Raw genomic sequence first — 26918 nt, forward strand, 5'->3', positions numbered from 1 at the left:
ATGGCACTTACTGTCACGCCTTCATATGATACTAATAATTATGCAAAGTTTTCCTCAGAATGTAACTGTAGCAATAGCTAAACCATAGAATAGGCATAGAATATAAATGATTTTGGGGGCAGTAATACATAATACAAATGTATGTGCTGCATGCTAGCTAGTTGGAAGCGACTGCAACAGGCTATTAGCAATATCTCACAATGTAACACAACAATATCTTTATATAATATAAAAGTCTTTATGATATGGGTTTCAAACAATAAGACAACTATCTCCTCCAAAAGTAACTATAGGAAATGCTATAGTATTATTTTTGTGCAAATGATCTAGCTTATTGTAAAAGTTGGGAGCAAAACACCACGCTAGCTAGTTGGAGGCATGTTACGATGTAGATCTACAATATTGAGTTTTTATGGTATAGTTTTAGGACAATAACAAAACTATCTCATCCAAAAGTAACTATAGCAAATGCTACCGTCCTCAAAAGGTCAAAATTGGACAAAGATTAAATTATTTTTGGTGCAAATGTTCTACCTTTTTGTTAACATTGGAAGCAAAACAACATTAGCTCTTTTACAATATGACGACAGAAACTGGAGGCAGAAAAGAGTTTCTTTCTGTCGCGTCATGATTTTCTAATTTCAAAAATGTCTTTTCCCAAAAGGGCTTCAGTTGGACAAAGAATATCAATATTTTTTTGAGCAATTTATCTACTAAAAAATATTGGTGCTACGTGCTAGCTGTTTGCCAGAATGTGGGCTAATTTTCACCTGTTGATATTGGAGACAACCTTTAAGGCAACTTTTATTAATAAAGATCTCACCAGGTAAGTTTTGTTCACGAGTCTAGTCATGACAGAAAGGTGTTTCGGGTTATGGTGCTTATGCCTCAGGTATGTGGTAGATTTTTATTTTTTTAAGTCAATCAATGGGGGAGCTTTGGAACAACACAACTGGTTGAGTCACCTTTATACTGCTATGGTCTATATTTCTCCCTGTTTATTTCTGCTAGGTTAAGCGGCTGCTATCTGATTTACCAGACAAATACAATAGTAATGTAGTTCTTCTCATTCATACTTCACGAGAAAAAAAAAATATTCTCATATCTTTGTAAACTGAGCCTGTCATGCTGTCAATGCATTTTGTTAAAATGCCATCAGCTCTACTTGGAAGACTTATTCGACCCAAAATAGTAATAGCGAGGGAAATATACAAAATAATTAGCCTCTTTCCAAGCGCCAGGTGTCATATTTACACAGCGTAACCTCAGAGGATGCAAGTGTTTGACGAGTGGATTAGCTGAACTTTTCATGTGTATGCAGATGGCTGCTCATTTGTTTGCTCCCCAGCCTGCCGCAGTTGAACATTTGAACAAAAGCACAAAGGTCATTCTGACAGACCTCATCCTCTTCCAGGTTATTTGTTTTCCTTGTTCACACTCACGCTCACAATTCATTCCTCAACGTCTGGGTGGAGATGACAAACCCCGGGTCAAAATATCAATCGTTGAGCAACGTGCATTTATTTAAACACGGCCTTTGATGTCCCCTGCTCTAAATTAAGTTGCATTTGTCACATCTGAGAGAGAATTCAAAGGATAAAAACGCACTTCTTTGGAGGGGAAAACTGAATTGGGAGACTTGGCACTCCTGCGCTGCTCTTGTCTGAGTGTCCTAGAATTAAAAAACAAAAAAAGCCCCTGACCTGATTACAAGCGGCTCCTATCGCCACACCATCTTCCCCACTTACACCGCCTTGGCCAACACTTACACCCTGTGTCCAGGCTATGAACTACACCACCTTCCTCCCAGGCTGCAGACAAAACCACAAGATTAATAAAACCTCTTTTCATTTTTTTATTATATCAAAATACAAAAATTTGAGAGGAAAATTTCATATGGGACTAAGCATTTGAAATGATATGGTGACATGAATACAACACTGCTTTCATATTCTCACAGACATGCCATAGATAGAGCATAGATCATGTGCTAGGCCCATGTCTACGTCATGATGAGCCACCCAGAGCGAGCCTGTGCGTTTTTCCCTATAAAGGCTTGTGACGGCGACTGTCGCTGTACATCTTTTTTTTTTCCTTTTTTTTTTTTGTTTTACATCATAGTTCATTCAGTTTTCTGTTCACTCAGTAAAGAAATAAGATCCATGGCAGTTGAACATGAAGAGTGAGTAAGACATGATCTGAGACAGAATTCACTGGACAGCAGTGGCCAAAAACAAAACAAAGAAAACAAACAAACCAAAAAATAAGAGAAAAGGAATACAAATATTATACATAAGGCTTTGGTACAGCACCATACAGTATGAGTTAATTGCTCACGAAAAGTTAAGTGAAGCGTTAAATACCTGATGATGAGGTGACAGAAAAAAAACACATCAGGTTATATAAAACAGAGAAAAGTAAAATAATTAGAAAAAAAATTTGTTTTTTTCCTTTGAAGTATTTACATATGAACATTATGGAGACACAAAAAAATAAAACTGAACGTATGACGGTGAATGTAAACATGTGATGTACAGCACAGAGTTCAGTGGATGAAATGAAATGTCTTTTGTTCTTTTTTTTTTTCCTTTAAGCACTACGTGGCTTGCTTGAGTATGAGCTAAAACAGTCAACGATGTAGTGCTTATTGTAGCCTACCATAAGAATAATAATACATTCTAGTTTCTCAGTGCTGGTACACATGAAAAAACAGAGAATATAGAAAATACTACATATTTCTATTTTCCGTCCAATAACAAACCAGCTCAGATGTCCATGAATGATTGCTAAATAGGCGTTTGTTGTATTTTTTTTTTCTTTGTATTGTCTCTACATGCAAGATTAATACAATAAAAAATCAAATCTGTTCTAAGTATCTAAGTACCGGCACCTAGTGATGCACTAAAAGCTGTAAGCAGAAAAATAGAAAAAATAATAATAAAAACTGAGCTAACAGTACGTCCAAAGCAGCCCTCTTAAACACTGTACATGTTTCTGTTGAATATGCGAATTACAAAAAAAAAAAAGAAAAAATTAAATTAAAAGAAGAGAAAAAGAAAGCCCGGAAGACGACATCCGTTTGTAAAAACCCAATGGGGAGGATGTATGAGCTTTTCCCAATACCTTTCTACACCTGGAGAATAAATACAAACCGATGACTACTCATGGCTATACTGTACAGTACTAGTAGGGATTCTACTTCAGAAACGTGGCGGGATGATGTGAGGTGGCGGCGGCGGCGGCGGCGGTGGAGGCGGCGCCCCTTTGCAGTAGTGTGCTTGAAAAACAGTGCTGTCGAACGAAACTACAGGAACTGGTAGAAAAAAGATTCCCAGGTGACCTGCTCTCCGACTCCCTCCCTCCCACCCTCCCTCGTGTTTTTTTTTTTTTGTTTTTTTTTCTCGTGGCGAGCGCTAATCTAAATCAGGTTATGTTTCTCCTTTTAGGCTGGGTTAATATTCTCATCACAAATATACTTTAGAGAGGGTACCTTGGAAGCACAGACAGACATTGCAAACACACCATAGAAAACAGGTCATCTCGAGTTCATTTGAATGTCACGATTATCTGAGGTTATACGACTACTTTCCAGTATTGTCTATCACACCATGTTATGACCTATAGTGTCTAGTTTAGTTGCTCAAACACACAGGGCCGAGAGAGTTGCTCGTGTGGAAAAGAAAAGAAAAAATATATTTATATCTTCAGACCTCTATTCTACAGCACCACAAAGTTAAACATAGCACCAAGTCGTAATGTTCAAAGCAACTACGCCCTAACACACTTGTCTTCATCGAACTAATGTAAACACAATTTTCCTCCACAGCACGTATTGTACATGACTATAGCATGTCCCCGTGACTCTTAGAAAAAAGTTTTATTTGCTTTGGACACGTGAAGGCGGAGAGGATCTGGAGTGGATCTACATGTGTGCTCATGTACGGGCGAAATACAGTTTTAACTTTGTTCCAGGGATATTATAGAGGGCAACACACTTCTGCTTCTAAAGCTGTTTCCAATGTTCATTCACGTACTATACATCAGAGAAAATACTACTCAGCTTGTGCAGCCAGCGGGCTATGGCAATAATAATAATAATAATAATAATAATGATAATAATAATAATAGTAATAATACACGGTACGGTACTGACATTAAGTATTCTTTTTCTTCTCAGATAAAATAACGTCTGCTAAAGTATGACAAATTAGGCACCTTAAAATGTTTTAAAAACATTATCCACTTAAAGCCGTACTGTAAGCAAATACTTTTTCATATATAATCTAATTTTTCTTCCTAATTTTACTTCCCCCCCGCACCCCCTCCCGTCTCCTTTTTCAATACATCCTCGTTACAAGAACGTCTTCCTGTAAAACATGGTCTCGGTTTCTCTTTACAAATACAATACACACCATGTACAGTACATAACAAATATAGATTATTTTTGTTTTTTTTTTTCTCCATATCTTACATGAAACCAATTCAGCTAAAGTAGAATATGCACTTTGACGCTTGCGTTCAGGCAATCAACAACTTTCTCACTCGTCAAAAGATTTCAGTAAGCAGACATTGAGTCGATTCATTCACGTGGGTGTCTGGAGGAAAACGTCTGATTTGTTGGAAATCTGCTTGATATGTCTCGGAGCGATTGAACTAGCTTTAAAAATAAAAACAAATGAAATAATAATAATAATAAAAAAAACAAAAACAGTTTGGGTATTTCTTGTAGTTGTGTAGCGGGACGGCAAACAGGAATTTAGGACTTAACGCGATATATACCGGGGCCGTTCAATGTACCGTGACATTGGGACATTCATTTCCTGTACAGCAAAACATACATTCATTATCGGTTAGTGTTGAAAAATGAACAAACATACAAAGAAAGTAGCTAGCAAGTAATATACAGTTGAAGATAAACAGTCAGGGTGGCCATTTTTTTTTTTTTTGAGTGTTTCCCATTGCTTTATGATAGCAGTCACATTCTCCTTTAACATCCCTCACTGTAGCTTTTTTTTTTAATATAATTTTGCATGTACAGTGCTTCTCCACTACAGCAAAAACGTATTGATTTATTTCCAATCTGCGTTTTTGTTTTTTTTTTGTTTAAAAAAAAAGAAAAAAAATCTTTACAGGTATTCTGTCCTTTAAACTTGGATATACACAGTTGAAGCAGGTAAAATGAAAAGTTATGCATCGTCCCGCATAGGATTTCGTCTCATGAGTCCTTGGCAGAGAAAAGTAAAAACTACACTTGATATTGGAGTCCGTCACTCCCGCGAGAGAGACAGGTTATGAGAAGGCGAAGGAAAAAGGCAGTTTATGTTAGAATAATAAAAAAAAGAAAAATAGAAAGAAAACAAATAGAGAAAAAGGCAAAGTAAAGGCACCTCGAGACGTGCCACATTTCACAAATGATTCCTTAATAACCAAACACATACTACTACAGTACATTTCACAATTTCGCCACCCGGTTCTTCTGAGCCTTCAAGTCCGAACTCTGCTGAGCATTTTAGTCCCAAATTATTTGGCGAGATCTCTCTCTCTCTCTCTCTCTCTCTCTCTCTCTCTCTCTCTCTCTCTCTCTCTCTCTCTCTCTCTCTCACTCTCTCACTCTCTCACTCTCGCGCGAGTTTGTGTGTGGTTGCGTTGCAGCGCTGCAGCGAACAAAATTAAGACACTGTCCTCTAATGGTTGGCATCGGCTCACAAACCAAAAGAAACACCGGCTACCGCTGATAATAAAAAGCGTCTAAATTAGATTAGGCCGTATTGTCTGAATGGGAGCGGTGTGTGTGTTTGTTTGTGTGTGTTTGTGTGTGTGTGTGATATAAACCTTTGTAAAAAGGTCAAGTACGTACAGTATACCACAAGAATTACAGCAACTCTGCGTTTACTCTGAGGTATATTTTGTGGTAAGAACCCTGTGTTTAAATACTGACACTATTTGTATTGTAGGAAAGGTAGACTCATGTCCCTGTCCGAGGACGCACCAGGCTTAACAGTACGCTGTATCACTGAAAAACCTAAACATATGGACCCCTCAATGACCAAGTGAGTGGAAAATCTTTTAACGTGTTGCGACGCACTCAACCAACACATTTTTATTACTGTAGGAGGAAGCTTAATTCCCTTGTTTTACTATTTATATACATTATATATTTCTTTTTTTTTTTTCTTCAGAGCGATTTCAAGTGAGACAAGGAGCGGTGACGACTCAGAAAAGTTCTTGTCTCCAGGTGAGATTTTTTTCCAAACCCCCAAGAGTGTTCAGCTCGATGTTTTTTTTCCCGCTCCTCAAACACACACACACACACGGGCGTTTAGAGACTATAAGAAATATTTTGATCTGTTTGGAGCACGGAGGGCTGAGGTGGGGCGTTCAAGGAGGCGTAGGTTTAGTCGAGTCCAATGGCTTGGTGGGCAGACGGGTCAGCGTAGGGTCCCATAGTTTGGACCCTCAGAGTCTGCACTGGCCAGAATGCCCGTCTGGTCCTCCTCAGACTGCCTGCGGCGCAGGAAGGAGGTCAAGTAGAGATAGGGGTTCTTCTTGTTTTGCCTTTTTCTCTTTCTGTGGAAGCTAAGATCCTCTCGCTCTCGGGCGGTCTGAGATTGCTGCTGGGTCTGAGAGGGAGACACACCTGAAAGAGAGGCGCAGGAGTAACACACCAGCCGCATACTTGAACGCCAACCCTTTTGTCAAGCTCCCTCTGATCTCCACACGAACCTGTTCTCCATCCGGAGGTTGTGTTGTTATTGTTGTTGGCAGCCACTCCCTTGGCTTTAGTAATACAGTGGTGTAGCAGTGCTGGTAAGCTCTCAGACCCGGCAGTATCGCTAGACGCACCTAGAGGTTCCCTGGGAGGACGAGACACAGCACAGCATACATTGTTCCGCATTAATCCAACGGTCGTGTCGGGTCACGCTCAGAGTGAAAAGACAAAATGGCGCTTTCATTTCTATTTCCAGTAGGAGCTATCGTATGATTGGATGAGCTCTTGGGCTTCTACTGAGAGCCCTCTCACTAAGATGATGAATTTCCACTTTCTATCTGCGTTGATGGATGACAAAAGTTAGATTCAAAGAAAAAAAAGGAGGAAGGGACAGGATGAAAAGGAGCAAGTGAAAAAGAAAGAATAGTCGACATAAGGTGGCAGTGGATTTGGTGACATTATCGGCTACAAGTTTGTTCTCAAGCAATCACCACGTTAAAGACCCAGTCCAGGGTTTTATGAAATACTTATTTACTCTTACAGACCGTTTCTAATGCTGTATTTGATTTGTAATTTGTAACTATGGAAACAAACACCTTAAGGCATTGGAGGTTTGGGTCTTTAAATAGTGACTGCTTCAGAAATGCGGGCAACGTTTGTCTCTTTGCTGTATAAAACTCATACAATGAAAATAATTTCTGGAACTGTAACATTATTGTTCCCGTGTTAATGAAGTTTTATTGTATAGTCTCTAATAGCACCAGGTTCGGGCCAGGGGTCGGCAACCTTTGAACAGATACATACGAGTATTTAAATGTTAGATTAGCTGAGTTTACATGATGCGTTCATGCTGAGAAGTCGTCAAGCTTTCATACAGCGTAGCTCAAGTGATAGCCGCCAACTTGACGCAACGCAAGGAGCAAATCCAGCAGGACTTTTCAACCCCGCTGAGTTCAGGTTTGTCTGAAGAAGAGTGCACTTTGCTGTGAAAACGTGGTGTGTGATGAACATCAAGCATTAGAAAAAAAAACAACAAAAAAAACATCTAAGAATCAAGAGGGCAGTGTCGTGCTGTTTCGGTCATCGAAGTCACGGTATAAAAACAAAGCTACAGCAACAGCGACTGGACCTTTACTAAGAGATCCAAGTCTTCTTCAGTTAAAAGGACCGGTGGGGAGTTAAGGTTTTTATTAATAGTGTCTGTTGTAGGTGCACACCTGAGACTGACCAATATTTGCGTTTTTTTTACTTTTTTTCCACACTGTGGACCCGTTCCTATTTAAATGTGTATTAAGTTCAACAAAGATTATGCTGCAACACTACGTATGTTCAAATATGTTCAAAGAAAGTACCTGAATGAGAACTGAGCGCACCGAACCATTTTTATTTATACGTCTTTTTGACAGTTTACTTGTGCTCTACTTCTTTCTTTTGTATTTATCTTTTTATCTTGTATCTTTTTTTATGCACAAGAGCCTTAAATATTCCTTGAGTTCAATATATGTTCATGTTTCTAGTTAAATTGAGACTTGCGACATTTGTCATCAATGTTTGATTTGATTTGCTTATTTGCACACATTAAAAAATGGTATAAAAATCCCATTTACATTTGTAGATACATTTTGCTTTACATAAGGGAGGTATTTCAAACCTCCCCTATGTAAAGCAAAATGTATCTACAAATGTAAAGCAAAACTAAACTAGAAATAAATATTCATGTAATTTTTATTATGTAAATAGGCTCCAAATATCGACTCGGAAAAATCGGCAGCACGTATCGGCCAAGGCTGATCAATATCGGCATCGTCCCTACACAATCTGACTAGACGACTAGAGTCCGTCAACCTGCTGTGTCCTGTTGTCAATTGAAAATGAATTTAAACTGTGGAATAACAGGACAATACCAGGTTGAACTGAACAACATCCTCTGTTATAGGTGAACATTTGGTTGTTAACGGACTCTTGTCGTACGAACTAAAATTACTGAAAAACTAATCGTGTCTTATCCGGCTACATCTTAGCCTGTGTCAATGAGTAGCGGCTGAGTAAATAATACACCTGACAGTCCACTAGTAGTGTAAACTAGGCCGAACCCTCTTTAATGTGTAACTAACTATTAGTTTAAGATTTGCAAATCGTCAGTGATCATATGAAAGGTTGTCGACCCCTGCAGTCAGACTCTCTCTGACCGTCTCCACAAGGTGAACGTGCAGTTTGCGCACCAGTGTGTTTTAAAAAGAAGCCGAATCCGAAAACTACGAATGAACTATTTTCATTTCATGAGTGATACATGCTAAGTTGGATGAAAAATTATTTAATCAGCACAAAACAATCTTCAGTTTTCTAGCCTGCTTCATGTTTTTTTTTTTTTTTTTTACCTCATACCGAATACTTGTTGTCTCACAGAAAGACGGAATAAAGATATGTAATAACCTCACAAACAGTTAAGTTCAGGCTCATGAGGCTCAATGTCTTTGCCTTTCAGAGGACTGAACACAAACGGCTTCAAAACCCGACTTAATGCTGTCATTAAGTCAAGTTGTTGTGCCCAACATGTATTGCTTCAAAAGGAAATGGAACACAAAGCTTTAGAGATGCTGTCCATCATTTGTCACTGTGGAGAGAGAGATTGAGAGCCATTAGCAGAGAGGGGGAGACAAATCGGAGAATTGCAACAGTCCTGGACAGATAAGAAAGACATGTTCCATCATCAGAGGCCACAGTGTGTTTCAAAGATACATTTCCATAGACATAAACACTATACAGCACACTTTCATAAAACATGAACACTGCGTACAGAGGCTTCACCATGCTGACGGGAGGAGATGGCAGGAAGAGGAAATGGCCGTTAAAGAACAAGTCACATGACAGGAAGAGGAAATGGCCATTAAAAAACAGTCACATGACAGAAAAACGAAAGCACTAAGGACAACAAATGTGACGAAGAATTTAGTTTGAGAATTGTTGTTATTTGTTTGGTCGTAGAGAGAAGTTTAGAGAATGCATGCATGGCATTTTGCACATGGAACAAAACTTTAAAGGGGAATACTCCAGTCTATCATTCATGTGCGTCCTCTATTGATTCAAGGCTTTTGTTGTTCTTTTTTTTTTCTTTTTTTTAGTTTTTGTCTGTATTCAAAGTGGTGAAAAAGACAAAAAAATCAAATGCTTCTCCACAGTCCAAAACCACTCCTCCTGCTTGCTCACAAGCCCAATTACTGCGGCCTGCTACGCCACAGCAGGCTTACTGCGCCTGGGAAGTGTATTGACAAATGTGTCCTGCAGTCATTATTGCCATTAGTTGTACTTCGCTTGAATCCAGCACAGAGGCACAACCCAAAGCGATTCCCCTTTAAAGGAGAGAGTGATTAGAGCCCTCCCCCTGCTGACCCCTCCCCTCTCAGACATGGGTCCGACCCTTACCTATTGCGGCGTAGGGGACCGGGTCACAACAACGCTGCCCAGATAGCTGAGATCAATCAAAAACAAATCAGGTAAGACCCTTACCCTCTATAAAGCAGCAGCCCTATAAGCTACTTTCCTTAAAGGCCAGTGATAGTGCAGGGCCGAGTCTCGTCAAGCTTGGTGGGTTTAGCTACCTGGTGACTGTAGCTTCTAGGGTTGTGAGGTGGGTGTGAGGGGCCACAGGAGTGTGTGCAGTAAAGAAACTTCATGGGGGCGTAAATGTGAATGAGTCTCAGCTCTTTTTTTTTTTTTTTTTCATGTAAAAGCCTAAAACTTCCTGTGTTATGTCTGCCGTCTAAATGTTGGATGTATTGGGGAAATGTTATATTTATTTATTTTTTTACCAGTACGTTTCTAATAAAATAGATCTGCTTACTTTAATAAATACCTTCATGGCTGATAAATGATTTACTAATGCTGTAGAGAATAATCACAATCTGTTTTGGGTTGCCAGGTTGTGGCTAGCTTTTATCCTCCGCCAGCGAGACACTTAACCTGCGCCAGAGTATATTTAACATCTAATTATTAATATCATAATTCATAATCCAAGAACAAATACATCACCGCAGCTTTTTATTTATGACGCAGTAACATTATAAAACCGATTTATCACACTTTATATCTGCAGACCTGATGGGTTATTCACCACCCATCATTTATTAAGTATTTATGAGCTGTTGATTTTAGATTTAAAAGCTGTTCCTATTAAGCAATCGTGTCTGCAAGTATAAAATAAAAGTTAAAGTTTCTCAAATGGTGATAAGACAAAATCTGAAGTGTGTAAGTATTATTATAGGCCAATAAGTCATTAATAGATGGCCCATGAAAATTATACAATAATTCAAGTGAACTGTTTAATGGAATAAAGAGTTATTGCACATCCTGCTGGAGGAGGATAAAACATATTAATAGATCTGTTCTATAAAGCATCAGTAGAAGGTAGATTGCACCTAAAAACGTCACGTCGTGACTTCTACCACTAATGAATTTGATCAAATTTTAATCCTGATCTGGAAAACAGCTCATAATTTCAATGTTCAAATTGAGGGATGAAGTTTTTTTTTTTTTTTTTTTTTGCAGCCCTGCATTCAGTGTGTTAACAAACCTTCCTTTTAAAGTTATTTAATCATTATTTCAAGAGATTATATATATATATATATAAGACAAAAATACATGATCTTAAAATCAAATTTCACATGCTATTAAACTGATATGGTTTAGAGAGGTGTCATCTCTAGGAACTGACACGATGTGCGCTAAATGCAATTACATGCCTTCTGCATATTAAAGTACAATATGCATCATCTTAATTATTCCTAAAAGGAATCATCAAAGTAAAACTGTCGATAAATACTGAAGGAATTTGGAATAAGGAGCAGACGAGGAGGAGTCTCCTCCTTAAATAATGTGTGACTATTCTCTACTGGAATGGATCACCTACCCTGAGGCTGATATCTGGAGCTGGGAGGGCTCTGAGGGTAGCATCTCCTCCTCTGTCCTTCTCTGGGATGGCCTCTGCCCGAAAACATCCCTGCCCTCTGGAGGGGGAGAAGGGGACTGGGAGGGGTAACTGGCTGCAGTGGAGGCATAGGACATGTGGGCGTGGTAACTGGGGCTGGGTTGCTTGGCTCCCTGGCTCTGAGTGGGGGAGGCGGAGAGGGAGGACCTCCGGGAGAAACTGACAGTGGCCGAGGGCTGCAGGGTGAGCTCGTGCATCTCCAGAGACCGAGAGGTGCGGAGGATGCTGGGGCGCGGAGGGGGCCGCACTAGGATATCGGGGGAACCTGGCTGGGTGCTAAGAGGGCTTTGGGATAGCGGAGAGAGGCGCGAGGGCTGGAGTACTAGCGGGGGTAGGCTGGGGTCTGCCCGGCGCCCCGCCCTCGGGCTGAGCCAGGACTGAGGGCTACTACTGGGGGCTGTGCTTGGGCTCCCTGCGCGGGCTGCCGGGTCAGGGTAAGGCAACACTGGTACGCCCACACCGTGGGCCGTGTGTCTGAGATGGCCGAGACTCTGGGCCTGTTGCATAGCTAAACGCCTCGAAGGCCCTGGGGGCCTGTCTCTGCCTGGGGGAGCCACAGGGACCTCCAGCTGCAGGAGTCCAGGGCTCGTTGGATCCTTTAGGTGAGAGAGATGCAGGCGACTCGGGGGGAGGGAGTGAGGAGGGTATGGGGGTGGATCGGGGAGGTCCTGGGGATGATGTAGGGGGTGGTGTGGTGGGTATATGAAGCGTGGGCCCTCTAGACCTAGGAAGGGTAACTCATGAGGCTGCCAGCTTTCAGGTGAGCGAGGAGGGCTGTGAGTGTGAGACAGAGAGTGGCCAGAGGCAGTGTACTGATGGTGCTCCATCTCCCCACTCTCCTCAGGGATGGAGGGGTAACCAAAGGGCCCCTCAGCGGTGCCTGGGGGTGAGGACAGAGCGGAGCTACGCGGGCTGATGTCAGGCATGTAGAATGGCGGTGGAATCCCTGATTCAGCGCGGCTGCCTAGATACCCATAGAACGGGCCCTGGGGAAAGCCTCTGTAGCGGGAGGCCGGGGCCTGCCCCGAGGCGTGAAGTGCACTGCCCTCTGCAAAGCTCATACCTTCCATGGGCCTGTGCAGGCGGGGGCTGTAGGTGGGGGGCTGCGTTGACTCCAGGCTGGAGGACGTTGGGGAGAGCTGTGGCCGCAGCGTGGGCATGATAGGCGGCAGAGGCCCGGGGTCAAAATCATTCTCCTCATCGGACTGTCGGAACTCGGGGTACATGTCGGACTCCTCGGCGAAGGGGAAGCCCTGGATGCGGCGAGGAGGCGGGCTGATGTCCATGACGAAGCGGCCGTCGGGGCCGCGGCTTATCAGCTCGATGGGCGTGGTGACCTCCGCCTCGTGTTTGGACACACTGTATTTCTTGCTGGCTATGGCACGCTTGGTTTTCTTGTAGAAGGAGAGCTCTTTGTCTTTTTCTCTCTGAGGGCTGGGCAGCTTCCTGACGTACAGGCCCGGGCCGTGGGAACCCTCCGAGGAAAGAGAGCGCGGTCGAGATGGAGGGGAGCTCTCTGGACTTATCTTCCCAGACGATAGCCTGGTCGAAACAGAAATGCAGACACAAGGCACGGGCTTAATTAAACACATGCCAAAAGACACCCAAAAATAGAGTGGGTTGAGAATAAAAAATAAATAAATAAATTGATGATGCTATAAATAAATAGGCATGAATGCAGTTTCTAAACAGATGACACAATACAAAGCCATAGCACTCGGTCAAGGCAGCCGTAATGGACTACATAATGATAATGACCAGGTCATGGTGGCAGCAGCATCCTGACAGGGCAGCAGCTAATGAACCAAGCCACAGTGACGGGATGAGAGGAGTACTAATGACACAACCATGACAACCGTATCACGGATCTATCGAATCTACATCTTCTTGAGCAGACGTGAGGCCAATTCCCATATGCTGCACCAAATGTTGATGTGAGGGGAAGCAGATGACATCTAACCAGGCCTCATTTGCCCACACCAGGAGCAGCGTACTCGACACTTCCTGTACTGGGTCGCTGAATGCATCGGGTAGACATAAATTACAATGAGTGCATATACACAGTATTGTACTGTACGTGCAGCTGAGCCAATGCAATTTAATCCCTGCAAGGTGAGTGGAAGTCTGTGCATGCAAAAAAGGCCAGGAGTAGGCTCCGCTACAACTACAATAACCATTGGATCATTTCTATGCAATGCATTAACCATGCAGCCAAGCCAGTGCGGTGCAGCACACTCTGTATTTTGGTACAGGCAGGCACTCACAGGGGGCTGGCCGGCGGGGGCAAGAAACTGCTCCTGGCAGGCTCGTCCCAGCAGGGCTCTACCCCTGGCAAGGGGGTGAGAGGAGGCCTGCGATGGGAGACAAACGACACGGGCCTGGTTCATCTCTAGCTATGCTACTAGCAGGAAGGACTGAGCGTAACCTCCCTGACCTGCCTGGACCATTCAGTAAAAACAGACAACGTGAACCGACACTGATGATTTACCTAAAGCAAACACACATTTACTCAGGAATGGGGATTTACACAGATTATTGTCAGTGATGGGCTTCTTCTGGGATTGAAATGCAGTCATACATGTACACAAGGTTTACAGACAAACGAGTACACACACGTAGCTGTTTACTGTACATTAAATGTGCAGCTATAAATAAAAAAAAACAAAAAAAGAAACAGCATAATTTAACACTCAGAATCATGCAGAAAGCAGACAGCGTTTGAGGTTAAAGAATACAGATGGATCAAAAATCAATACACACACTGCAGCTTGGGCACTCTGGGTAATGTGCTTAAAATGCTGACTTTGCTGCTTTGTTCTCTCCTTAATTTGCCCATGATCCGATAGAGGTTGCTGCTGCACATGTTCTTCCACACCCTCCAAACAGCCCGATCATATTATCATTTTTCACGTTAGTCATTCACCTGGGCTTCTCCTCGCCAATTTACCGCCCGTCTAAAATCACCAGAGAAACCATGCTATAATAACCAGCTCCACTAATAAGGCTCTGAAAGGTTTTTTTCCCCCCAAGACGTTTTGTTTGCAGTTTCCTTCCGTTATTTATTGTCGGAGCATGCGTGGCAAGACAAGGAACTGGGAAAAGGTGTAGGAGAAGATGAACAGTAGTGACCACCTCTGGCAGACTGCAGGGGCTCTGGCGTTTACTTACGGCGACTCAATGCTTTTCCTGAAGTGTGTCACCGACAAGGGAGGATCTGAGAGGACAAACACATTTAAATTTAGCATTTCCTTTTCTGAAAACCTCCATGGACATAATAAAGAGAAAAAGGCCCTGGTAACCACCAGAAAATGTAGCTCTGGCTACCTTCAACTTAAACTTGTGAATTTGCAGTTGCAACATTGGAACAGCGTAGCAAGCTAACAAGGAAATAAAAAGGTATAAGGAACTGATGAGGTAGTTGGGAATATCAGTATTAGCCTCTGACCAAAAAAAGGCTAAATTACAATATATTAACTTAATAATTCACCCCTGTATTTCTGAAAACGTCAGTAGACACGTTACAACTTAAGAACTTGAACCTTAACGGGAAGTTTCACCTGTGGGATGGTGAATATCACAAGTGAAAGTCTTAAACACAACCCAATTTATAGGCAGCATCTTAGTTTTCTGTCTCTTTCGTGACCATTTTGTGTCCGAAACAAGATCCACGGACAAGAACTACACGTAGATGTAGTGAAGACGGAGACCAACCTGGTTTACGTTTGAGTTTGCGACGGTGTTGCTTATTGACGAAGCACGCAGCCAGAGTGCTGAAGAGTACTGCCGCTGCCAGAAAACAGATTGTTGCCACGACACCTGCCACCACAGGCCGCGCCAGCCCCTCGTCGGGCAGCTCCGCCGGAGGGAAGGGATCTGACGGGGCGGACGGAGAGGGGTCACGAAAAGGGGCGGTGCAAACGCGAAACACGAATGTGCTCCCAAACGGGGAGACGCTCACCTGTGCTAGACACTCCCACTACATTGCTGCTCTCACTGATCAGGTCATCCATGACGGCCATCACTCGAAACTCGTACCAGGACTCCTGTGAGAAAGACACAGCAAATACAATCTCTCATTAGCAGCTCAGTAGCTGAATGCACTGTATTTTAAAGCAATAAAATATTAAAAATGTGGAATCCTGACTTTAATTTGCAGGTTTTCACCATGAAATATTGTGACTAGCAGCCACACACGGCCAAGTTTCCACATTGAAATGTCAACTGACCTGAACGAGGTCTCTGGCTATGAGCTCAGTCTCAGTGGAGGGGATCAGGTCGTCCAGAACCTCCCACCTCTCCCCGAGCCGGAACTCCATGATGTACCGGTCGATGGGCGAAGAGTGGTTGGATGGAGGGAGCCACGTGAGGAGGACACCGTGCTGCGTGCGATTGGCTGTGAGGCACCGTGGTGGAGTAAGAAGCACCAGTGGTTCTGGGGTACCCAGAGGAGAGCCTGCAGACCAGAATTCACTTTAGAGGAAACTAACTCATACAGAAAATTGAGACTTTAAATGATTACTGGGAGTGTAATAAAGTGCAGATGAAGGTTGTGTCAACAGTCATTATCATAAAGTACAAAGTATATAAGCAAAGATCTGACAGTTCATCCAAAGGAGAATATGTACTGAACATTGAATTCATCCAATAAATTAACTTCATGACTGTGTGAAAGGAAAAGCAAGGCAACCACTAAAGTCATTAAAATACCTTCACTGGGGACCATGAATATTTGTACCACATTAAATGCCAATTTCTTCAATAGTAGCTGAGATATTTCCAATAAAATTACATATGTCAAAGTCATGGCTGTGTAAAAATGTAAGACAGCCACTAAAGAAGGGATTACGTGTGGACAGTGTATGTTTATACAAAGTTTTGTGTCTCACAGGATAAATGATAATCTCAAAGTTGCTGCGTTCCCATGATGCAACAACACCTAAATGCTGCACTAAGTTTTTATATAGCACCTTAAAAGCAAAGAGCATTTGCACCAAAGTCATATAATATATGGTGGCTCTCGGGGTAACACCAGGTGAGCAGAATAAGGAGAATTCATCCTCTAAGGGAAACGGATGTGCAGAATTTCATTGCTATCCCCGACTAGTAGTTCAGGTACTTCCATGTGGACAAAAGCTGAGACGTAGCACGGCTTAAAACTGACAAGAGTCTAAAACGATTTACTTAATTTAAACATCATAAATGATCTGAGTCACTCAGACTGAATAAACAAACGTCTCCCTGAATATGCAACCTCACCACTGAACCGCTTGACCTCACAGTGAATACTCGCAGCCAGTTTCACTTTACAATCGCACGGGGGTGAAGAAAACTGAAACTGCAGGTCATTTCATCAGCTTTTTAGTGACTTGACACAGTTTCCTTAAAAAGACCCATGGAAATGCTCCCGTCTTCCGTACAACGTTGGAGAAAAAGACCCTTTACTGTCTGTTCGCATGTGCAATTAATCAATCCATAACTACTGCTCATTTTACGTTTGAAACGTATCTCATAATCCTTTGATATTTCATTTATATTTGAGTTAAATACAAAGCAGAACCCCTTTTGTCCACTGCCATCAATCTACTGGCTCACATGTGTGAATGAGGTCAGAGCTTTCCAAGCCTCATTTAGTCTTTGTTGAATGAAAGGAAGCTTTTCTTTGTTGGCAACGCGGAGCAGAATCTGTGTTTACCCTGCACAAAGCGCAGCCGTGAATGCAAAGACGTTACTGCGGGCAAGTCTTTGAAAATCATGTTTTCTTTACTGAGCAACTCTCCGGTCGGTTTCATGGCTACTTAGGTTTAAAAACAGCTGGGATCTAACTAGGTGCAAAACTTCCGCTCCCTCTGATGTTACGACGCAAAAACCGAGCCGTGAACTTTTCTCCTTTCCCCCCTTTCTGGCCGAGACATTCATTTTAAACACGACGCACATTCAGTTCAGCTTCAGCCTCCCGCATTCAGCCGAATTCACTGACGAGCTGCTCTTTAAAAATAGTTCTCTCTCTCTCTCTCTCTCGGCGAACGTGCTGACTTGTCAAACACAGGTGGGGCTAGTAAGGCCACTGGTATTTATATCGCAGGACGGTTTGCAGACACACCTAAATGGAACGGTGCCAGCATTAAACTTTCAGCAGATAATTAAAACATGTCTGCCGTTTAATGAAAACGTGAATCTTCAAGTCCGGCATGTTTCCTTCCTGCCTGATAATCTCAGGCCATTGTGCACCGACTGCCAGATCACATGTGACTGGCCTGATCATATCGTCACTAAACCTGGGTGGTAACATTGGCTTATCTATCAAAACAACACCCTTTGACAAGAAAGATTTGATTTATGAGCAGTTTTAATCACCAGCAGAGCGTTAGGCAATTAGAGAGGAGACTGCTAAAAAAAAAATTATATATGTGCAAATCTTGTCCAGTCTGTTTGATGTGGAGAAGATAATAAAATAAGATAATAAAATAATGCAAAACAATTTAATCATAATAATTCAGTTTCTAACATTTTCTTGCTTCACACAATAATGTCTGAACCTAATTACTATTTGCATCTTTGCATCTTACAAGGATATTGGTGCCACATACTTTTTTTTTTGTGTGTAAATGGCTCAAGTAAGCATCTGTTTGGAAAAATATTAACATTAAGAAGCCGAAATGCCCTTCTAAATCAAATTAAATAAGCAGGAGCAGATGGAAGTAACCCCCGACCCCCCTCCCCACACACACACCTCATTCCTGTCTTCAGATGTTACCTTCAGGCTCACAGACTAAGCAAACATAGCAGGATACATCACATGTGGCCTGAAAGGTGACACCCAGGGTTTAAAAAGCTCAAAGCTCGGAGCGCAGACAGGTTACAGAGGGCGACTGAGGTGAGTGTGCAAATGCAAAACTTTGAACTCGGAAATCTGGGAAAGAAAGGCCGTGAAAGTGAAAGTGGCGGAAAGAGAAAAGGATTTTTGGAGAAAATCTACACCGACTGATTCATCACTAGAGGGCAGCGTTTTCCATACGGAGACTGATCATGTTCTAAAATTATAAATAGAGCCTGAGCTCGGCGCACCTCAGCGGGCCCAGTCAAGAAGCAGTAAACATGTTTGGAACAACCTTTGATTAGCGGTGCCCACCTGCAGTGTTGACTGTCACAACTTCACTGAATGGGCCCGTGCCCAGTTTGTTTTGTGCCAGCACACTGAACTGGTACTCTGTCCCAGGCTCCAGTCCTGGCACCACCAACCAGGTCTGAGCACCAGAAACCGGCATCGAGTGCCAGTCGTGAGGACCGTAGTCCATTCTCTTTGACCTAGGGACGGGAATGAGACAAACAGAATAATAAATACAGTGCAATTAAGGTAAAACTGTATCATGATGAAAAAAGTCTTATTTAATCACATGGCATTTTGCAGTTAATTTAAGACCTGCTAGAACATATAATACCTCTTTAAAGCACCTGAAGGACTTGGGCCAGTCTTAATTTTAATAATCTGTTTAAAGTGACTGAGGAAAACTTGTGATAAGGCAGCTTTTAATTTTATGCTCAAAGGATCAGAGTCCAGCAGAAAAGGTTTAAACCTTTAGACCAGGGTTTATTCTATTTTTAACCGTGTGTTTTATTAAATTAATTTTTCCACAGCATCCCATTGATTGGTTCATTATTATTCATGTGTGGATTTTTTTGCCATAATTTTATTGATTTTGTAAAGATTTGAGCAATATATTTTTCATTTTATTCTATCACTACAATCTTTTTTTTTTTTTAGAAAATGATTTGATGTGTGAAGTCAAATTGTACTGTCTCAATTTGGATTTTTTAAAATAATTTTTTATAGTCAGAAGCTTTAAAGCTTTAAGACAACTCAACAGTCCACTTCAGAAAGAAAGACGCTAAAACATCTAAATTTTAGCCTTTATATTTACATTTTGTTATTACAACACTATAATTTAGAAAGTGCATCTGCCATTCTACCATAAAAGTGTTATTTTGTTGTGTTTACATCCATAATACTACATTCCACTGGACCACAATGTGTTTGCCTCTACAATATGAAAGGAACTGAATATATAATTATCTCTAACTGAGGAAATTACAAAACTTTGACTCGCATCTTTAAAGTTTCGGCCCCATATGATGTCCCTGTCTTGATTTCATGCATTGAAAAGTCAATAATAATCTCTTTTCTGACCAAGTGAACACGTATGAAGCTGGCTGGGATTGTTCTGCAGTGACGCTCCATTATGTTCCCAGAACGCATCATGAATTATTCACATAAACTAAATACCCAGAGAAATGAGCTGTCAAAACAATTCTGCCGAGAGCCTCTGACTGAATTTCATCTTTCATCATCATCATCAGTGGAAGAAGGGCTCCTGCTGCACATCAAACTGCGCTGATAACTTCATGTGGTGTTTCCACTTCGCCAGGCTGCCGCCATTGTTTTCAAAGTAAACTGAGAGCACTCACACTGGACCGTACCACACAGAGAAAGTCTGCTCGAAGCCGCCATCATAACCCGGTTCCCAGGACACATTAGCAGAGGTTGTTGAGGGCAGTACATGGATATTGCCAGGAGCGTGTGGGCTGGTGCCTGAGTGGTTCAGAGACAGAGACAGAGTGGGCATAAATATATAATGCACATGTACTCACTCACTGATCAAGTATACAGCCATGCTCACTTATTATTTAATATCACTGGGAAGTAATTAAGCTGTAAATATCCTGTTTATATGAGCGTTTCCCTCTCATGTGTGACTCCGAAGTCAAACAATGCAAATGAGGAGTGTTTTCATCCTGACAACGTTGCCGCGTCACGCGTCTGGCAGCGCTCGGCCGGTGATGTGACGCAGGCAGAGGTGGCGGCCGGCGTAAGGTCAAGTTGGAGAGCGGCAGAGCTGTCTGCAGCTCCGCTCGTCCCACCCACCCAACAGCTGTGCGGCGTGGCCCGAAGCCAGCTGCTTCTCACCAGGACAAACAGGAGACCTGAGCGAGGTCTGAGGAGCACAGCTGTCTGCAGCAGCCTGCGACACCTGCCGGCTGACACTCAAGAGGGAGCCAGATAACGACTCCGCGGGCCTAAACTGACCTGCTCGCCTCTCACAGCCCAGCACATTCACACAGTTCACAGCTCACTTTTATGGATCTGTTTGTGAAATTTGTTGCCTTCAGGTGGAACCTGCGGCCTCCTGGGAAGTCGTGTTTATGTGGTGATCATGCTGCTAGGCAACCGTTGCCGGCCAGAACTCACCGAGGCTAAGAGCTACCAGCTAACAACAAGATAGGCTAATACAGGAAATGAAAAGAGGAGGCAAATATTAATATTTAACTCAAACATATTTTAAAATGACTAAACCTAATCTGACTAAATTACAGCATGTTAACTCACAGTGCACTTTTCTGCCATTTCTGGAAATGATTTTTAGGAACTTTGACGCTATTTGAAGACAGCAACATTAAGCTAGATTTGCTAAGGTAGCATAGCATAGTAAAAGAGTTGCATAATTTAATTAAATTTATTTTCTTATATTTAGAAGAAACACAACAGTTATTCTTTTTTACTTCGTAAACTTCAGTATTTATGCTAAGCTAAGCTAATTTTTAGTAAAAATGGGCACAAGAATTGTGTTAGTCTAGCATGTACATGTAAAAGTCTGTTAATAAGACAGTATTGTTTTTAAATAACTTTTAAAACGATACTCTTGTGTTTAACATGTAAGCCTTTTTGGGTCTTTCTCTTCCGGTTTCTTGTCTACATTGCCAAAAAAAAAAAAAAAAATAGCACACAACTAGTCTCTCTATCTACAAATGTTTTTCCACTACTCCACTTCCATTACTACAGTTCTGTACCATATTAGCGGCTAAATTACTCAGCAGTTTGTGTCTTTTTTTAAAAGCCTGGACAAGAATCTGCAACTAAAGGCACAAATGTACCCAATATTTAGAGAAATGTGTAATACTCATCACTTGCCATACTTATCTTATCACCGAAGCTGTTTTAAAACTCTGTGCAATTTACAAAATGGCTGCTATTACAGCCATAGAGGCGTTGTCGCAAACGAAAGGTATAATCAGAGCCACAATATCAATTTTGGATCACTACAGATTATAAAGGTTACGAAAAGGGTAAAGTCATATAATTAGATAATAGAATCAAAAAGGTGCAATTTGATTTTTGCATCTTTTCAAACGCATTCTGACTTTTCTAAATGAGATAAACAATATAAAGATTGACCTAACAATTTAATCGCTGTGAGTCAGGACCTTTAAAAGCCCAGTTTGAACTTGATAACTCTATTTTGTCTTTGTCAACACTCCAGTCAATCAATATCCGGGTAAAAAGACGTCCTCCGTCTCTCAGCCAGCAGACAAAGGCGGTGGTATTTTAGCAAAAGGAATGGATACCGTACTCTGTAGACTTTGAATTAACTGTATGAAGCCATTACAGATTAGATCAAATTAAACTTTAATCAAGCCCATGGGGAGGGGGGTGGGGTGGAGGTGAGGAGTGAGTTTGAGGGATGAGGGTCACTTCTTCTTCTTCCTCCAAGCAAATCACTCAAACCACACAGCAGAGCGGGATCACAGTGAAACTCAAAAGCAGAACTACGAATAAGTGAAGAGGAAACTGAGAGCGCCGTGCAGACGGTCTGTACCGATGACTAGGATACGCGTGCTGGCAGTGATGCTCGTGACCACATTGGTGGCTACACACTCCCATTCCCCGTGGTCCTCCTTGCTGAGGGACACAAACTGTAAGCTGCCACTGGGTAGGATGTTGTGCTTACTCCTGCTTGGCTTCCCCACCTTCAACGGACATGGACATCAACAGGGACACGGTTAAGCAGTCGGCAAACACATGTATGAGGTCATCAAAGATAAAAACACAGGTGATGATTTCAAGAGATTTGTTACGGCTTGTGTTTTATCTACGGCACCTTTCTCCAGGTGATACTCGGTATGTCGGGGTCTCCAGAAGCAGCACAGGGGATTACTAGCTCTCTCCCAGCCTCCTGACGGTACTCCCCCCCAGGCCTCACATTAAAGTAAGGGGGATCCTTGACAAAAATACACAAACTAATGAGAGGAAACACTCAGAAACTAAAGAACATACCAAATAAAATCAGAGCAGCTATGTACCTTTAGCACCAAAGTGGCAGGGGGGGACATGCCCATGGTACCCAGGGCGTTGTAAGGCACACAGGTGTAGGTGCCCAGGGAGTCTTCTGTTGCCTCAGCCACCCGGATACTTCCATCTGGCATCAAACTCCAACCGGGGTACTACAAGTCAAAGAGGGAGAGGGGGGGCATCTAAATGTTTTGAACTGCACAAGAAAACAAAGACCTCCCAAATTCCTTTAAATGACGATTAAGATTAATAAGTTTATTTAATGCAGACAGAGAAAGTAGATAAATAGAGCAACAGACGGAGAGCTCTGAAGAGAGCGCTAGGTGTCTAGGAGGCAACATTTTAAAAGACAACGCTGAAATGACAAAATAAAGTTCATTAATAGCTACTGTATTAATTAATTGCTTTACAGCGTGAGTGAAAATTGACTGCGGTGGAAGTAGGACAAAGATCTTTAACTAGTACCAAAAATGCAGAAATGCAAGAATACAGCACAAATACATATGTGTAATTGGAAATCCTAGTTGAGGAGAATTTCCTAAAAGTATCTTCTGTCTTAAAAGTAGGCAACATTAGGAAGATTTAGCTTGATCACCTTAGCTAATGGTTTTCAGCATAAGTGGATCGTAAAAAGCAAAGTTATGCCACAAATATTTAGATAAAATTTCAGACCGTTTATACCTTTTTATTAGTTTATTGTCTTTGGGCATCAATCGGTTACACACATTAAATATATAAGGTCTACAAGATTTGAAAGGGAAACGTGTCTTTGGTTGAAACGCATGTTCATCCTCAGAGAGAAGCTGCTTTTTCGTACACAAACAAAATAATGCAAACGTACGCTGAAAGAAATCACAGAAAAAAATGGTGCAGTAGCATTAAAACTGTTCACGTAGTTGGGTACAGGGTAAATGAGGACTTAAAATAACTATTGGTGAAGAGAAAGTACTGCTCTCCCTGTATGGTGCTTTCAATGTGTTAATCTACTCACATGACTTGTGATTTGTGACTTTTTTTTCTTATTGTAGTCACTTGTGTTTGATTCTCTGTATTAAAAAGTTGAAAAAATACACAAATACTCTGAAACTGAAGCCCAACAATGTAATAATTCCTTAAAGCCTTACGCCCAACTTCAGAGAAATAAATCATCTTTAAATAAGTCGCTGTTAAAACATTTCAAATACTGATCCAATAAAACCAAGATTGAAATTGAAAACAGCTCCACAACCAGGGCCTCACAGGGAAATGAAGATAACTGTTCTTAAATGTTTACACTGAGACATATCAGACCAACCTTTTCCACTCTTAGCGGATAGCCGTCTTTCTCCCACTTCACTGACGTCACAGGTGGGTTTGCGTCCACCGGGCAGCGGATGATGCCTGGCAGTTTCCGTGGGACGTAGATGACCGGGGGCATGTTGATCACTCGGGCAGGGTCTGTTGGTAAAGAGAAGACCGGGGTCACACATGCACATTCATGTCTGAGCAAAAGATTTGATGAAAAGTGTTGAGAAATTTCACAAAAGCTCATTACTGTCCGAGTAGAACATCAGTGTCTAGTTCACTTTCTTAGCGAGAACATAGCGTAGTCATCCGCGTAATGACGAATATTTTGACCTAATTATTAAAAAAAATACAATTTCATACACAGTTTAAAAATAATAGCAGATTTAATATTTGAGAAATAAATTTTACAAAGGATTTTCCAAGACTGAGGGACATTATGGAAAAGAAACCTTCCGTGCTTGGACAAAAAAGGGGCGCTGAAAGGGGAATTAAGAGGAAGGGAGATTAGGCTACAGCTTTCAAGAGAGTTTTAAACATAAGCTCTGCACATGCACGAGATGTGGTGCAGCATTACAGCACCACTGTATGAGGTGGTTTCAATGCATAGTTCCCTCTTTTAACAACATTAATATGAATTTTCTTTCTGTGCAGCCTCAGAAAACTGCTGCTGATGCTTAACACATAAAGACAAGAGTTTGCTATGCATGTGCAGTCTGGGCCACCGGTTTCATTTTGGTCAGCTGTATTTGAGGCCAGTGATGAAATCAGTGGCTGCAGTGCTGCGAATCCCCCCAGCTCTCTCTGCCTCTCTGTCTTTCTCTCTCTCTCTCTCTCTCTCTCTCTCATACTGTAGCACAATAATCAATGACCAGCAGCAACTTGGGAGCAAATTAGCTCTCCACACAGAGGGCTGGAGATGAAACGTCACACGGCCGGGAGTGGCGTTCATCTCTCATCAGTAGCAGCTGATGCACGGGGACGTCACCATTTCGTGTAGCATTGGGCCAGACTGAGGAAGAGACCAGGAGAAATGGAGTCTGAGGACGAGCCTGCCTCCATCTTTGTGCACAGGCACGGGGCTGGAGTCGGATTAGATGATAATTCGATCCTTAAAACCCACTGAGAATGAGGAAACAGTCACAGAGGCTCAGTGAGAGCGATGAAGGGGGGTCCTCTGCTGCCTCCCTGTATCGTCTGACCTTGAAATTCAAGAGGGCTACTTTGCGTTACAGTCGCTGCCAAATAGTACAGCAGCCTCCATACTGCTGCTGCTGCTGTTCCCTTCTCCTCGCACAGCTCGCCGCGCTGTGCCATCTCCCTGCCCCTCCCCCATCCACTTTGTTGCCACGGTAACACTCACACTGAACAGTCAGGTAGGCCGACGCCGAGGGCGAGATGCCGAGGCTGTTGCTCGGACTGCAGGTGTACTTCCCAGCGTCCTCCGGCTTGACCCGGAAGATGATAAGGGTGCCGTCGATGAGGATGCGCACTCGCAGCTTCAGGTCACTGCAATGAAGACACAGATGTTTTGTCACATTGCTGAAACACACCAACAGGACAGGGCACACGTCTGCTGCTGAGTTACACCAGGGTGCCATAAGAGAGCAGCAGAGAGTCAACCAGCAGCCAACTGAGAGGGATCCAAAGAGCACAGTAGCGCAGAGATTCAAATAAATCTGCCATAATCGCCAACCAATGCAGACTTCATGTTCCCCCCACCATCACAACATTTAAATACAACACATTTTAATACAACTGACCATGTTTCATCATTCACAATGCCGAGGAGAAGCTCAGACTGAAAATATCTTTAAATAAAGCAGGACCACTTTATTTCATGATTAGCGTCAACAGATTTTAGCTTTATAAATGATTAATTAATTATTTAAAGACAGATTAGTGACAGAAAATGAACGACTTGGCTGATTGGAAAAGAGCTGCTTAAAAATCGACTTATTATTAATGGATTACAAACACATTTTTCACTTCCTGGCATCACAGATGAGTTAAGATAGTTAGCAGTAGTTTTAACTTAATATTATAATGAAGGAATATGGCTTGACTGATAAAGAATAGATTAAATAAAAATATTGGAAATATTCTAATAAAGAAATCCAGGCAACTATGAAATGTTACCTCCATAAAATATGTGATAAGTTATGTATTTAAATTCATAATCTGTGCGAAGTGTGTATGCAAGAAGTCTCTGCTGTAAATTGGACTAATCACTCAGCAGATTGCTAATCACTCAGCAGATTGCTCTTACAGCATTTTTAAATAATCTAATTATTAGAGGGTTTGATAAGTGCCGGCTCCTCTCTCTTGCCGCACAGCTCCATGTACAAACTCTGACAGCGGTTAAATATCGTACAGTCCTCTCAAGTGAATCTCACCTATCCTGCAAAAGAAAACTGAGACTGACACCACTGTTTGAAATTAGTTGGGATACTTCCTTTGCTGCCGTCCCTCAGACACTTGTTTTCACCGCCAGTCAAAACCACATCCACTTCCTTCCCACTTGTTCTGCCTGTCACTCGCTCGCTGTAAAAACCACTCTCAGACTCTAAAGACCTGCTCCAGGGAGCCCGCAGAGGACCTGGCTACGCTTCAGATCATCACTGCATGAGAGGCGTAAGATGACACAAGGAACCGAGTCATGTGACCACCAGAGAGACCTAGCTCGCCTGGCACGCTGCGGACGGACCCCTCCTCCCCTCTGGGGTCGCAGCAGGACGGGACGCAGTCACTCAAAATAAAACACAGCAATGTGCACAAAAGACACAAACGCTCTGGGGTGAAGGCCTGTGTCGCAGTGA

General features: G+C 42.3%; 1 protein-coding gene across 3 annotated transcripts in view; it reads right to left on the reverse strand.

Moving 5' to 3' along the window:
- Nucleotides 1-1831: 1831 nt before the first annotated feature.
- igsf9ba (immunoglobulin superfamily, member 9Ba) overlaps nucleotides 1832-26918 on the reverse strand; it is a 74308-nt gene continuing 49221 nt past the window's right edge. Inside the window, exons 7-21 of one of the 3 annotated variants that reach the window (XR_007113394.1) lie at nucleotides 25463-25608; nucleotides 24110-24252; nucleotides 22827-22967; nucleotides 22625-22744; nucleotides 22343-22493; nucleotides 20157-20280; nucleotides 18823-18998; nucleotides 15920-16146; nucleotides 15652-15736; nucleotides 15405-15566; nucleotides 14862-14907; nucleotides 11616-13235; nucleotides 10133-10178; nucleotides 6724-9323; nucleotides 6609-6637 (exon numbers count right to left, since the gene is read on the reverse strand). Coding sequence is in view for 2 of the 3 variants with exons in the window: in XM_047594503.1 (XP_047450459.1) it covers nucleotides 6429-6637; nucleotides 6724-6854; nucleotides 11616-13235; nucleotides 14862-14907; nucleotides 15405-15566; nucleotides 15652-15736; nucleotides 15920-16146; nucleotides 18823-18998; nucleotides 20157-20280; nucleotides 22343-22493; nucleotides 22625-22744; nucleotides 22827-22967; nucleotides 24110-24252; nucleotides 25463-25608 (3481 nt within the window). In the remaining variant the exon portion in view is untranslated. Of the gene's footprint in view, nucleotides 6638-6723; nucleotides 9324-10132; nucleotides 10179-11615; nucleotides 13236-14861; nucleotides 14908-15404; nucleotides 15567-15651; nucleotides 15737-15919; nucleotides 16147-18822; nucleotides 18999-20156; nucleotides 20281-22342; nucleotides 22494-22624; nucleotides 22745-22826; nucleotides 22968-24109; nucleotides 24253-25462; nucleotides 25609-26918 lie in introns of those variants that run through there. The other 2 variants (XM_047594503.1, XM_047594504.1) reach the window with 2 other exon arrangements.

Source organism: Mugil cephalus, chromosome 9 (genome assembly GCF_022458985.1).
Source record: "Mugil cephalus isolate CIBA_MC_2020 chromosome 9, CIBA_Mcephalus_1.1, whole genome shotgun sequence".
Taxonomy (NCBI): Eukaryota; Metazoa; Chordata; class Actinopteri; order Mugiliformes; family Mugilidae; genus Mugil; species Mugil cephalus.